General features: G+C 47.7%; 1 protein-coding gene across 10 annotated transcripts in view; it reads right to left on the bottom strand.

Annotated features, from left to right (window-relative positions):
* The window catches only part of LOC8023850, a 104,400-nt gene that overhangs the window by 33,341 nt on the left and 56,315 nt on the right, over positions 1-14,744 (bottom strand). For 7 of the 10 annotated variants that reach the window (XM_040205442.3, XM_042287333.1, XM_042287341.1 and 4 more), the window contains 3 exons: positions 10,370-10,447; positions 8,494-8,595; positions 8,013-8,413 (listed from right to left, as the gene is read on the bottom strand). In XM_040205442.3, coding sequence (XP_040061376.2) covers positions 8,013-8,413; positions 8,494-8,595; positions 10,370-10,447 — 581 coding nt within the window. The remainder of the gene's footprint in view (positions 1-8,012; positions 8,414-8,493; positions 8,596-10,369; positions 10,448-14,744) is intronic. The other 3 variants (XM_042287338.1, XM_042287343.1, XM_042287348.1) reach the window with 3 other exon arrangements.

Below are 14,744 nucleotides of genomic sequence, written 5' to 3'. Positions count from 1 at the left end.
CGCGAAAAATGAAATCTATATTGAGATCCCACTGCAACGCAAAAATTATAACCTGCAATTTATTCCAAAACTTCAGCTTCGACCTAAATTGCAAAATAGTGAGCCCGCGAAAAATAAGTTGTTTACAGTGGTCGACAAAGTGCTGCCTCTGTATTTACAGCAGTCGTTATCTATCATCTGCACCCAAAGATGGCAGAAGACGCGTATGGTGCATCAGCTAGGTGCACTAATTCCCACAAAGTAGGGGTGGTCATAATCTTTCGGCTGATCAGTGTATTGTCCCCATCTGGTATACTACTCCAGGAACTTGCAACGTTCGGAAAATACAAAGGGGAAAAAAATACACACTTCGCACAACACAAGTTAGTCACGCGCACCTCCATTGCACAACGAAGCAAAAACAAACAAACCGGATTACTAAATACTAAAAATTTTGGACCTCATCATTTTGTTCAAATGGAAAGCCTCTACTCGAAAACCCAGAAAACGTGATGCATCACGTGATGCCAGTGGCATCACAATATCACTACTATCAAATGAATGCCGGAAAAGCTCACTTCAGCACTCGCTTAGCAGCAAAAACAAATATTTTGTTTTCTAGACAGCCTGTTTACGCCTGCCAGTGACGTAATGCAACTGGAAAGCACGGGGAATTTGAATGTTCCCTTTGGCATTTTCCTCATTTGCCGTTTTCTCAAGAGATATTTCAAATTTAAAGATACTAAACAGCATGCCAGGAAGAACAAAGTCCAAGGTATCCAGAAAATGTAACTAGTTCGGGAAACCATGATTTTACTTGACACTGACATTCTGACGTCACATGACACCATTATGTCACAACAGCATGACGTCGTGTGAACAATGACATGACATCATGATTTCATTTGACATTATATCGCATGAGAGGTCAGGTGACACCGTGACAGGATGACACCACGACATTGTGACGTCACATGACACCATGATGTCACATGAACAATGACATAACACCATGGTCAATAATTATGTCATTGGACTTAACATGACACTGATGTCATGTGACACCATGACATCATATGCCACTGACATCACACAACACCATGATGTTCTGTGACGTCACAGAACATGACACCATGATATCAATCATTATAGCATGTGATACATGATGTCACGAGACACTAAAGGCCCGTTCACACTCTTGCGACCGAGTACGACTGAGAGAGACGAGATCTCTTACAACTTCTTAAATGTTTTTAGAATGAGGGAACACACTGACATTGTGGCGCCATCTATGCGGTGACCCTGGAACTGCATTTCACAAGAACGAAGGTTTTGCGGGATTTTCGAGGTCAAATGTGCGTAATACCCATAGAAAGGCTCGTTTATAACATTGACAAAAGTGTTTCGAGCCAAGAAAGAAAGGATAATGCGCGAGAAATAAAAAAAATATGCCGGACCGCCGAGTTTACATTGCTTCCCAATAGATGGCGCCAGTGTGTTCTCTGGTTTAAGAAGTTTTAAGGAACCCAGGTTTAAGAGGTCGCAAGAGTGTGAACGGGCCTTTAGCTTCATGTGGCAGAGGCCATGAGGTCAAACCAACAGCTTCACTCCACTGCCCACACTCCCTCCCATGGAATGCTACGGCGTGACCAACACCAACGAGTAAGGTCCGTGGAGAGATCCCACATAAAGTCAGAGCTTTAAAATCGTCAGAGTACATCTTCAAAGACACAGGGTAGTGCAGCATGCGGGAAGCTTACAGTATGGATGGATGGTAATGGCTATACCCTTTGTGATGGGCGGCAGCTGTGCCACCTAGCCTAACATAAAATTTGTATAAATTTTGTTCTAACACAACCCTCCCTCTCTTTATATGTTCCCATTGTTTATTTTTATCTGTATTTTCACCACTCCCCAGATCCTTTCCACCAATTGTCTATTGTCCTCTCAGTTACCGCAATTCTTTCTCTATCCATTCGTCCATCCATGTCTGCAAATCCAGTTGCCCCCCCTAAATCTGCAGTCATCCCCCCTAAGAGGATGGAATGAACCCCCATAAGCACCTTAAAATTACATGTTCTATAGTTTCCCTTTCGCGGTAGCATATGTCGCATAGAATGTCAATTTCCTGGAATTTAGCCCTATATGCTTTTGTTCTTAGCACCCCCATTCTAGCATAAACAGCAATGAGCTTCCCAATGAATTATCGTACAACTGTTCCTTCTTTATTTCTTGCTTTTGTGGCCTGTATATTGTTAAAGCTGATTTCCCCTGCATTCTCTCTTCCCACAATGTCCTTCAAGTTTCCTTTCCTCCCTTTTCTATGGATATGCTCTGACTGGCCCCATCTCGTTGAATGTAAATAAATCCCAGCTGGCGGGTTCTGTTTGTCCACCTACCTTTTAGACTTTTCATATATAGATACTTGTACACTTTCGCTGCCCACCGTGTATCCTCAATTTCAGCTAGTATTTGTTCAAATTTTACTTTACTGATCGCTTCTCTACTCTCGAAAGATGCCCAACCCATATCCCCCTGTACTCCCTCATTTGGTGTATTCCCATGTGCCCCCAAAGCCAACCCACCCACACTCCTTTGCTGTATCTCTAAACCTGCCTGGATTTCTGACCTCATACACAATACTGCATTCCCAAATGACAGTCCTGGCACCATGGCTCCCTTCCTTACGGCCCCAACGACTTCATATCTATTATAGTTCCAGAGCGCCCCGCATTTCATAATAGCTGAATCCCGTTTGCCCTTCTTTATTACATTATCTTTGTGTCCTCTTCAATACTTTCTTCCCTCATTTAACCACACTCCCAGATATTTGTATTTTTCTATCTGTTCTACCAACTGTGTCCTGTATCTCCAGGGGTTCCCCCTTCCTGTCGTTGAAAACTATTATACTTGACTTGTCCCTACTGAAGTTCAGGTCTACACTGTCCCCTACCCCGCTGCAAATTCTAATGGACCTTTTCCGAGAAGCGTTCTGCGTACACACGAGTGCCCGATGCCAAGCAGCGGATGTCGGCACGAGAAATCGAGGAAATTCGGAAGGAGGCTGTAGATCAGCAAGTATAACACGCAATTGCAGCATATATATTGTAACGATTCGTAAACACGTCAAGATTAAAACTGGTGTTTTTATTTTATCCACCTCTTCATCCTCCTCTTCTTGATATATCCTGGCCTATTGTCGTCTTCCTTCTTGTCTCCCTCTTGGAACACTACACACGCTGGGGCTTTTGTCCTCAACCCGCCTGGGGTGATATGGAATTATATTCTTAATAGATGCCATTTCGGTGGTGTTGTTGGGTCCCATGTAGTACAGTGTCTTGAGGATGCCTTGTTGACTGCCCGTCTTGGTAACCATGTAAGGACCAGAAAAGGCAGCCTTGGATCCTTGTAGGCCTTTTCGCACTAAAATCATGTCGCCGGGTTGAATCTCTGGGACTGCACTTAGGTGCCGTGTGTCGTCATTTCTTTTCATTGACGATCAATATTTTTTCTGCAGCTGTGGAGGTCGTTTCTGTTCTTGTAGCATGATTTTCTCGGTGAGGCCCAAGAGATGATCGGCAGGTAGCCATGGGCTCTCTCCGCGTGCTGCGAAATGCGGACTACATCCCAATCCAGCGGTGTGGGAACGATTGTGGTGTGCAATGGCTGCCTCAAGCGCATTTCCATCCACCTGTGAGCTCGGGGTACATTTTTATGAATTGTTTGATGTCGCGTATCGCCCGTTCAGCTAACGCGTTGCCTTCCGGGTGATAAGGAGCTGGAAATCGAAGTGTGATTCCTTTTTCCTGTCCCCATCTTTGGAACTTCTTGCTGCGGAAGGCCGGTCCATTGTCTGAAACAATGACTTTCGTGTTCTCGAAGACCTCTCGTTCCATCAATGAAATGACAGGGTTAGTGTCTTCTCTGCCAGCTCTTGCAGCTACGATGCGCGTGCATTCATCGATGGCAATTAGAAAAGCTTGCGTTTTCTTCACTCCTCCCTTCTTTTTGATTTCTGCAAAATCGAGATGAATAGTCTCGAAGGGAACATCAGAGTATTGAGGGGTCACCATTTCGTCTCCCCGAGGTCGGTATTTGGCCTTATGAATTTGGCACTCGTGGCACGTACGCACATAGTTGGCGATATCATGTTTCATGTTCTTCCATGTGAATCTCCTTGTCAGCTTCCAGTAAGTCCTCCAAAATCCGTCATGTCCTCCTGATTCAGGACTGTCGTGATAGAGTTGTAACACCCTGGGAATCATGGACTCTGGCACATGGAATTTCCCATCTTGTAATTCCAAGTGCTGGGTACCTTCCCAAATTCGGGCATGGTTTATGCTCCCGTTGAGTGTATCTCTTGGAATAAGAAGTCTGGAGAGGGCGTCAGCGTCAGGAAGCTTCTCCCCGGGTCGGTGAGCAACTTCAAATGAAAATTGTTGTATTTCAGTCACCCATCTGGCCATTCGTCCCTTCGGTTGGGTTAAGCTCAAGAGGTAAGTAAGAGCTTGGTTGTCTGTGAAAAGCTTAAACTGACGGCCTTCGAGGTAACTTCGAAAGTACCTCAAAGCCATCACCACAGCTAAGGCTTCTTTTTCTGTCGTGGCATAGTTTTCTTGGCTTTTCGAGAATGTGTAGGAGTAGTAGCCAACGACTTTCAACTGTCGGTTAGGAGGCTCTGTTGCGTGTCTCTGATAGAGGACAGCTCCTGTGCCGTAGCCTGACGCGTCAGTGCAGAGTTCGAATGGCAGTTGGAAGTCAGGCAGTACCAATACCGGGTCAGAAGAGATGACCTTGACAAGGTAGTCGTACACACTCTCGCACTCTTCAGTCCAGACAAACGGGGTGTCTTTCTGAGTCAAAGCGGTCAAGCACTTTGTTTTCGTAGCATAATCTTTTATGAATGCCCGAAAATGTCCGGCCAGGCCTAGAAAAACACGTAATGAGTGTAGGTCATAGGGCTTGGTCAGCTTTGATATTCTTTGCACTGATTCTTCTTTCGTGCTTTTCGTTTTTCCGTCAAAAACTCGTCCCAGGAAAACTACTGTTCTTTGGAAGAATTTGCTTTTCTTGGTGTTGATTTTCAACCTGGCAGTACTCAGTGCTTCAAGCACCTGAGACAAGTGGTCCATGTGTTCTTCTTTTGTTCGGGAATAGATGATAACGTCGTCGACATAAGCGTTGCAGAAATTACCCAAAAAGTAAAACATATAAAATAGCGCAACAGAAACAAGGACAAGAAGTTTCTGTTGCGCCATTTTATATGTTTTACTAAGATGAACCAACTAGCCCAACAACGTACCTTACTATACCCAAAAAGTTCTTGAGTATTTCATTTATCATCTTCTGAAACCAGGCTCCAGAGTTCTTCCACCCAAATGGTAGTCGGTTATATTCGTACACGTCGAATGGTGTTACAAAGGCAGTAAAGCGCTTGGTGTCTTCTTGTAGAGGGACCTGCCAATACCCTTTGCATAGATCGATCCTGGAGAACCAGGAGCACCCTCCTGTCTCGCTGATGATGTCATCGACGCGTGGCATAGGGAAAGGGAAAAGATCGGTCTGGGAATTGATTTGGCGATAATCAGTGCAGAGACGAAACGTGCCCTCTTCCTTCGGTACTATGGTGATTGGGGATGCGAACGTGGACGTCGAAAATCTGATGATCCCGGCATCTAGCATTCCCTGCAGCTCCCGCTTAAGCTATAATTTCTTTTCGTGGGACATGCTGTAGGTTTTTTTTCGCACTACAGAAGTGTCGCGTAGTTTGAATGGAACCTCAATAACCGAGGTTGCTGGTGGATATGATTCTACACATATCAACTCTGGGAATGATGTTGGTACGTCCTCAGACCTCTTCACAGTTCTGAGCATTTGAACTGGAGTAGCAGGTGGGCTATCCGCATCGTGGTCCAGCGTTACTTCGTCCTTCCAGGATATGTTCATTTGGAAGCGCTTCATATCGGGTCGTGATAATATGAACACGAACTCGACATCTGCGACGAGTGCCTTGACCGGGATTTTCTTTCCCTTAAACTCGACTTCCAACGTCGTCCAGTTTTGCATCAGCTTAACATTGTCATCATAGCTGTGAACCTCGATGGGTTGCCCACTTCGTATGTTTTCTGGGTCCACGATATTCTTGTTGACAAGACTGATGGATGCTCCAGTGTCAACTAAGGCATCCACGTGTCTCCCACTGACGATAACAGGGGCGTAAAGGATGTTGTATTTAACCAAGTAGACAGTCGCTTTCTTCGTCATCGGGAGGGACTGTGCTCCCTCTTTTATTAGTTTTTCGGCTGGTCGTTAGCACCGCTGTTCACGATGCAGTGGCATGTATCGTAGCACGCGCACTGAGGCCCTTCCACGATGTGGTGGCAAGCGCGTGCATTCGCACGTGTTTCGTGGCTGCCTGAATTGGGTCTTGCGTTCATCCAAGGCTTGTTACTTGCCTGGTTTACTGGAAGCTTTTGGCCGCTGTGGGTGTCGACGATTGCGCTTCTGGGGTTCGTTAGTGGCCGTTGTTGTCCGTAGGGAATAGAGTGGTCCACGAACACACCCTTCAGTGAATACAGGAGGTCCTCGATGGTCTTTGGAGAGTGCGCTTGCACTTGTCTTTGTGCATGTCTGCTCATCCCGTGGATGACGAGTGGGACGATCAATGTTTCGGGTAAATTAGGATCGGCGAGCTGTAGAAGTCTCCGCTTCTCATAAAAGTAATCTAGTAGGCTGCCTCCTCTATGTTTGTAAAATATTGCCTCATCTCATCGTTCAACCGCACTTTTGTCAAAAGATGTCGTGAAGCTCTCCTTCCACATATCCCACGAATCGTTGGTGTGCTCAGCCACACGAAGTTCGTACCACTTTTTCGCATTCCCCGCGAGGAAGAGTCTTAAATTCTTGATCCGCTCGCTGTTTTCAGTCCAGCGGTTTTTCTCACAGGCATATTCGTAGAAGTCCAGCCACGTAGAAGCAGCTGAAAATTCACCGTCGAACATATCTGGCTTTACGGTCTCTTCACGCCTACGTTCTTGCACTCTCATAGTTTCTAACATGGTGGTCATGAACTGCCTCTGCTGTTCCATTTGAGATACTTGCATCTGTAGCAGCTGAGCAACAACCGATGTCATGTCTCCACCAGCCGAAATCACTTGACCAGAAGTAGTGGTCGGCTTCTGAAACCACTCCTGGAATTCCTGCACTCTGATGTTTAGTTTCACCGTGCGTTTTAGAAGAAGCTCTTTCGGCGACAATTTCGCTTTCCCGGCGATGAAGGAGATAAGTTCCATGTTGTTAGCTTCCCGGGCCATTGGAACTGTTTCCTCACCGTCCAGTTGATAGCTCTCCAGTATTGGCTGTCCTTCTTCGCCAACCGTCAGAATTAAGTAAATCCACATCTTTCAAGTAATCCTGCCGGCTGCGCCAAGTGTAACGATTCGTAAACACGTCAAGATTAAAACTGGTGTTTTTATTCTATCCACCTCTTCATCCTCCTCTTCTTGATATATCCTGGCCTATCGTCGTCTTCCTTCTTGTCTCCCTCTTGGAACACTACATATATAATTGTGCTACACAAAAAAAAGAGAGTGGACTGAAAGAAAAACAGAACGTTTAGGTGGACGCCACCAATGCCCCTCTTTAAAGTCGCGTTGGGCATGCGTCGCAGCTCAGAGCGAAGAAACTGGTAGCGTAGCTCCCATTATCGATTGGTAGCGCAGGCAAGTCACTTCCTCGATTCTTAGTTTGTGTAGCCACCGCATGGTGCCATCGGTATGTGGAAAAGGTCCATTAGTTCCTGTATTATCTCAAGACTTTCTGATACGAGTACAATGTCGTCTACATATATTAACCCTGGCAATACCTGATTTACTTTATGTCCCTCCTCCATCAAAGTCAGGTCAAAACTTAGGGTGCACCGCTTTTATCTTTTTTCCATCCCCCATAGGTATATCATAAAGAGCAGGGGAAACAATGGGCAACCCTGTCTAAGTCCTCTTTTTATTGCTGCTGGTCTTGTAGTTTCGACTTACCCCAACCCCCCATCGTACTTGGAGATGTCCCTCACGATGGCATCGATGATCTGCGTCTTGAGCCTCGTCCGCCCGCGCTTGTAGAAGGACGCGTCCCCACTCAACAGGGCATTGTGCAGCTCTGGAGAAAACTGGGGCAGCGAGTATACCTTCGGCCACCTCTTGGAACTCCCCGCAACACCAGGAGCAACCGGCTTGCCCAGCTTATCCATGTCCGATCCGTGAACGGCTGGCTTGGAAACGGCCGGTTCTGGGGCAATTCCCGGACAAGAAACCGGTTTGGGAGACAATCCCCTATGAAGAGCCGGCTCGGGCGAAGTCCGTTGAAAAGGATCTTGTTCGAAGACTGGTTCGGCAGCGTCAGGCTCGGGAAATTCCGGTTCTGGCACGCCCGGTTCCACCTTGATGAAGGGTGAAATGAATAAAGTTGACAAGCACTCGAGCAATTTCAGCTCGTCGCGGCAAGACGAACATGCCTAACCTGTCGTCTGCTTTCTTTCTCCGCCTTTTTGTCGCTCTTCCCCTTGGGACCACCGATCCCGGCACTCAGGATTTGGCGCGCTCTGCTCCCGCTTTCACTCCCCTGCTTGGCACATATGGATATGTGTCGAAGGATGGCCCAGATCTTCTAAAACACTGCCTTAACTGGAAGAACAGTTCACTCAGGGCAGGAGTGGCTGAGGAAATTTAGTGGCTTGAGGAGCCCTTGAAGGAACTCTGGGGAACCCCCGAGGTTCCCGTGAGCCCGATTTGAGAATCCATGGGCCAGCCCAAACTGAGGGTCACAAGAACGAAATTGCGCGGACGATTACGGGTCGTGACGCGAATGAACAGTGTCAGCTGGTGGGACATTTCAAAGGTATTGCGTCGTGATTGACTGACAACTCCGGCGATTTTGTGGCACGTGGCATCCCGTGTAAACTACAACCGATCACACGTGGTACTGCTATAGTCGGTTACAGGTTGAGAAGGTAGTGGCAAATGCCCCTCAAAGGCAATGATATATCCCTCCGCCACCTCCGCATCCAATAGCTTTCCATCGTTTCCATGACTTCGCGGCCAATGCATGAGGAGGGTCTTGCCTTTTTGTACATACAGTAAAACCTCGTTATAACAAAATGGGATATAACAAACTAATGGATATAACAAAGCAATCGTAATTCCCCTTGCTTGCTAATAGTGAAGAAATGGACATTGGCTATAACAAACTAATGGTTATAACAAAATAATTACGACCACTCCCTCAACTTTGTTATAACGAGGTTTTACTGTATTTGCTTCATCTTTCGACTTTGACTTAGCATTGTGGAAGCCACGAGAGGGAGATTAGAGTTTTCCACCTCCGATGAAAACACAAATACGACTTTCGGGGATTAGCTTCCCCTCCGATGGATACAAAGGCTGCTTTGAGGGGCTCGGTTCCCCCTCCAAAGTAAACAAAGGTTGCTTTCTTAAAAAGGGGGATCGGAGACAAGTTGGAATCCATTGAAGCGGAACAAGGGGCGTTTCCAGTGAACTCTTCTTTCGACTGCGGAGAGGTTTGAAATGGGTGCATCACGCTTGTGGGAGGAGCTTCTCCTACCTTCTTGAGTTGTAACCGACTATGGCACCAAACACGTTCTCCAAACGCGCCGCACAAATTACTTGTTCGCAACGGTGTGTCCATTCTTTGCTCATTAACGCTTTCTTCTACGTCAGGGGTTCTCAAACTGGGTTCCGGGGAACACGGGTTCCACGAGCTGGTCTCATGGGTTCCGCGAACACTTATATTGCAACCCCCTCCCCCTCCCCCTCCCCTCCCCTCCCCCTCCCCCCCCCATGCCGCAGGCTGCGAGGCAGGACCATGCAAAGCACCTTCATCTCACTTTGCACTGACATCGCGATTGATATGGTGGACATATATGGGAAACAACACAAGCAAAATTGCCTACAAATGTGCATCTGTTGCTTGTCGGTCGGAAAATATGGAGGGGGGGGGGGGGAGAGTGTTCCGTGGCAGTTTTTGAGGCTCCCTGGGGTTTTGTGAGACCAAAAAGTTTGAGAACCCCTGTTCTACGTGCCGCTCGACGTTTGAGCGCAGCATAATCTTGACGTCGAATGCGTTCCCTCCTAACACACAGGTGAGAACGTCGGCGCCTACAAGACGACAACATCCTCTCTCACGGGCACGTTTACGCCATCGTATGCTTTGCTTGCGCGCAAAGGCTCAGAGCGCCGAAGCAGACACCAGAAGGCGAGAAAGAGCAGGTGGCAAGAAGCGCGATCGCACGACCCCCAGCGCAATCGCTATCGGCCAAACGCGCTGTGCCTCAACCGCGACTGCTTTCAGCGAAATGGCGAGGTTATTGCTGTCGTACTTGCGCCTTCCCAGAGGTGGAAACCAGCAGCAGCCTCTCCTTCTTCACTTTGTGTTTGACCGCCTTGCTGATCCCGAACTGCAACAACAGTACCGAAAGGAACAGCTGGAGAGAGAGGGGGACAGTACAGCATGCACTTCAAAAAGATGTATGATTCTCATATTGCAAAAATAAACTGCACATCGGCAAACTCTCACTCTCCGACCAAATGTAGAGCTTTTGGTCCGAACCAGCGGCCGAAGTTTCGGGCCTAACCGTCCTCTTATTCCAAAGTCGCGAGTGATTTTCGGATAATTAGAATGAGAAATTGGGGCCGATTCCCAATAGTAGACGCCATTCAGCTCTACGTATTTGTGGGGGTCGTTGGCCGCTGCTTTCCCTTTGAAGATTTCCAGAAATTACAATATTTTTCACCAGATAACGGCAAGCTCTAGAATTTTGGCATCTGGTGGACAGCTAGCGCTATATTTAGCAATGAATAGTTTATTTTTACGAAAAACAACAACAGCAGTAAATTGTTTTTAGGGGACAACCTGTATACTCTTGGGTAGAGGACACTAATAAGGAAGGTCAACTTTTAAGTTCCTGCTTTAAAATGAATACGCGACTGACAGTATTTGTGTGGGAAGGGGGGGGAGCGTTAAAAAGCATGACACGCTTTAAAAGTTTAGAGCTCGACTTGACTGATGGTTTAGGGATTCAGGACTCCAAGAAGGACTTCAAGGATCCCAAAGGACCCCCATTTGCAAACCATTGGTCTATTGTTAGAAAAATATTACGGCGTCCATTTCTTTTTTTTTTTTTTTTTGTTAGGTGCAAAGCAGAATGTTTGAAAAGTGAAACTGTGAAGAATATTTTGTAAAAAGTAGTTTATTTCTACAGTAACCATGTTCTGCAAAATCAAACAGCTATTACGCCTTCTGTGTATTTAATAGTTGAAAAATATTTGATTAAATATATTAATAAAGTAAAAAAAACAACCAAAGGTGCATTCCTAATTAAGTTTTAGTCAGGAAAAACAAAGATAGAGCGTTTTCATTAGGCTCATTTTCAAATGATAGGTTAATTAAACTTATACTAAAAAAGCAGAAGGAAGAAAATTACATTTCAAGCATCCAGTGTGACAGTATGTAGCACCCCTCCAGCCCGCCCGTCTGTGGCCGGCAGGCTCGGCGGGCAACATTGGTCACCGCGCCGAATAAATGCCGTGGAGCGCACGCCGCCCCGGTCAGTCATCGTCTACCCTCACAACCAGGCTGCATGTCGTCTCTTCTTGGCGGGTGCTTCGGCCCCCTTCGTCCACGTTCTCGAAGGATCGCGACACTGGCGGCGAGGAAACGTGGCACTGGAGGCGACCAACGTGCACGGTTCGGCCCACGTCGCCGAGAGAGTCGGATCTCCGCCCCCCGCTCCTGTCGCCATGCCGCTGTACGAAAGGCTGGAGCCGTTCGAGGGAGATGGGTCCACCTGGCCAGTCTAGGAAGAACAAGTCCATGTGTTCTTCTGGGCAAACGACACGCCCGAGGCGAAACAGCGGGACATCTTCTTGGCCAGCCGCAGAACTCGCGTCTTCAGTCTCCTGCTCGACCTCCTCAAGCTGGCCACACCACACGTGAACACGCTGGGAGAGCTGCTCGCCACGCTGCGCTCGCCTTTCAGCCCGGCACCGTCCACGCTTATGAAGCGGTTCCGTTTCAACAACCGGAGCCACCGGGACGGGGAGACTCTCGGGCAGTTCGACGCTGCGCTACGAGGTGACCAGTTGGACTCGCTACTCCGGGACCGGTTCGTCTGTGGCATCAACAACCCCGCCATGCAGACGCGACTCCTGGAGCTCCCCGACCCCTCGCTGGACGACGCAGTGAAGGCAGCGCAGGCGATGGAAGCAGCAGCTAAGGACGCCAGCGAGATTGCGCGTGCGGCCAGCTCACCGTCAACGAAAGCGGCGGTAAACAAGATCGCGGCAAGGAGCGGTGCCTGCAGCCGCTGCAGTGCTGCCCACTCCCCCTCACAGCGCCAGTTCGTCCAAGCAAAATGCTTCACGTGCGGGAGAACTGGGCACCTCGCACGTGTCTGCCAAGGGAGAAGGACGAGCGGCAGCCAACAGCAGCAGCAGGAGCCTGCTTCAAGCCCGGGTTCCAGCCAAGCCCACGGCCAGGGTGGCCGTCGCAAGACAAAACAACAAAACGCTGCAACAGATGATGCGAATCACCACCTCATCTGGAGAGAATTGGGCTGATGTTTCGCCCTATATAGTGTTCTGCTATAACACAAGATATCAGGACACAATTCATACTTCTCCTTTTTTCCTTCTGTATGAACGTGACCCTGTTTTCCCCTTAGATGTGGCTTATAAAAGGAAAGAGCTGCAAGAACTGCAAGCAAGCTCCGAATCATAGTGCTCGTGTGTGAGCGCTTGAACGAAGCGCGTAGATTGGCTGCACGACACATCACGTTGGCTCAGGAGAAGCACAAGAGACTATTTGACGAACACCGGACTGACATAACGTTAGAACAAGACCAGTTGGTGCTGTTGAGGACCCCGCCAGTGGGGCCTAAAAAACGGACAATGTACACTGCGCCTCATTGAGTTGTGGCCAAGCTATCGCCGGTGAATTATGAAATAGAGTTCGGTGATGGTTCAGGGCGGGACATCGTGCACATAGAAAAACTGAAACCGTATCTAGAGTCTGTTGCGGAATTTTCACTCTCCTAAAACTGTTCAATAGAAGACTGTTTTATACTTGTACAGGAGTTGCAATTATCACGTGGGACGATTGTGTCGTGTGTGTACTTGAATGTTGTATTATATGTAAACAGGACTTGCAATTAACGCTTCGGACAATTGTGTTTTGCATGGACTTGAATACAGTATAGACCACTTACAACGTAACCGCTTATAGTGCAGGACCGGGTATAACGCGGCTTTTTTAAACCACCGGTTCGCCTCCCATAGAACTCCATGTAATTACATACCGCCTAAAATGCAGGCGCGCGAAGGGAAATACCGGTTATAGTGCGGTTTCTGGAACAACCCGCCGACCGCACGTTTCCCTGCGCGACACTAGATAACAGCGCTAGCCGCAAGCGGCACTCGCGGGGCAGGGAGGTTGCTCGAAGAAGCGAAGAGGGAGGCTTCAGTTGCCATAGCAACGGAGGGACGCATGCACGTGTCGTTCACGTATGTGCGTCCCTCCGCTGCATTGGAAACAACCGCAACGACAGACCAATCGCAGGTCGAGAAGTGTTCATGCGCGTTGCATGCCGGTTGCGGGCCGGCTGCTTCTATTCGCAAACATGGCGTCGGTTATGATCGTCGCTCATCGTTTCGCGTAAAAGCGCCATCCTTGACAGTGAATTTTCGTTGTGTGTCGCTATGATAACCCAGCACGTACTAGACGGGAAGATCCACCTACTCGTGCGGCGATGTTGTGGCAAACGCCCGTGTCGTCGTGTTTGTTTACTTCGACTACAGTGGAGCTTTTTAAGCATTTGTGTTTTAAAACATCGCCCAAATTTCTTATTTGGAGCATTTCGTGCCTGTGCTCAAGTTGAAGGTATTACAGGCGCGTACCGTATAAAGGATGCGAAGTTTCACGCGTTTTCATCGCCGGAGAAGAGTGATTAGGGTTAGCAATCCTGACGTTAGCAACGTCCGTCCGCAACCCGCGACGCCGTTAAAAGGCTGTGCCAGGCGAAAGTCGCTCATTTCATTCAAAATGTGTGACATACTTGAGAGAGAAGTGTACTAGTCTGGTGAAATAAAGACTTTCCTCAAACTAAGCTTTATTTTTCATCTAACATAAAATAAATTGTTTTACAAAGGTTAGTTGCCTGATGGCATGTATTTTGGCCTGAAAAAATGATGTTTTGGTTATAGCGCGGTACCGCTTATAGTGCGGATTTTCGCGACTCCCGCGACATACGTTATATGCGGTCTACACTGTACTGTTTTATACGTATACAGCACTTGCAAGTATAGCGTGTTTTGTGTGTGCTTTAAGTGTCTTCATAACACCAGTTTCTTTACGTATTGTGCGCGTCAGGTCGACGCATTTTGAGGCGGCGGCATGTGAAGGTGTCGCGTGAACGCTGGGAGAAAAGGGAAGGAAGAAAAAGATTGAGCATGAAAAGAAAAAGAATGTCACCACGCCTCAACGGAGCCAGGCATTAAAAGAGATATTTCGACTACCAATCAAGCTTCGTCGCATACAGCATTCCTCAAAATCAACATTTTTAAAAAAAAAAATTTCCTAGGCCTCTTTCCCTAACGGTGGTTTCACACGTTTTCATTTGATCGTGACTGACTGGTTCACAATCACTTGTGACTATAAAAGAAGGTGCCCCTGGAGACGGCATGCAAATAGCCCTTAAA

Source organism: Ixodes scapularis, unplaced genomic scaffold (genome assembly GCF_016920785.2).
Source record: "Ixodes scapularis isolate PalLabHiFi unplaced genomic scaffold, ASM1692078v2 PGA_scaffold10__122_contigs__length_95168666, whole genome shotgun sequence".
Classification (NCBI taxonomy): Eukaryota; Metazoa; Arthropoda; class Arachnida; order Ixodida; family Ixodidae; genus Ixodes; species Ixodes scapularis.
Note: the sequence above shows the minus strand (reverse complement) of the source record. Positions and strands in the feature narration are given on the sequence as shown.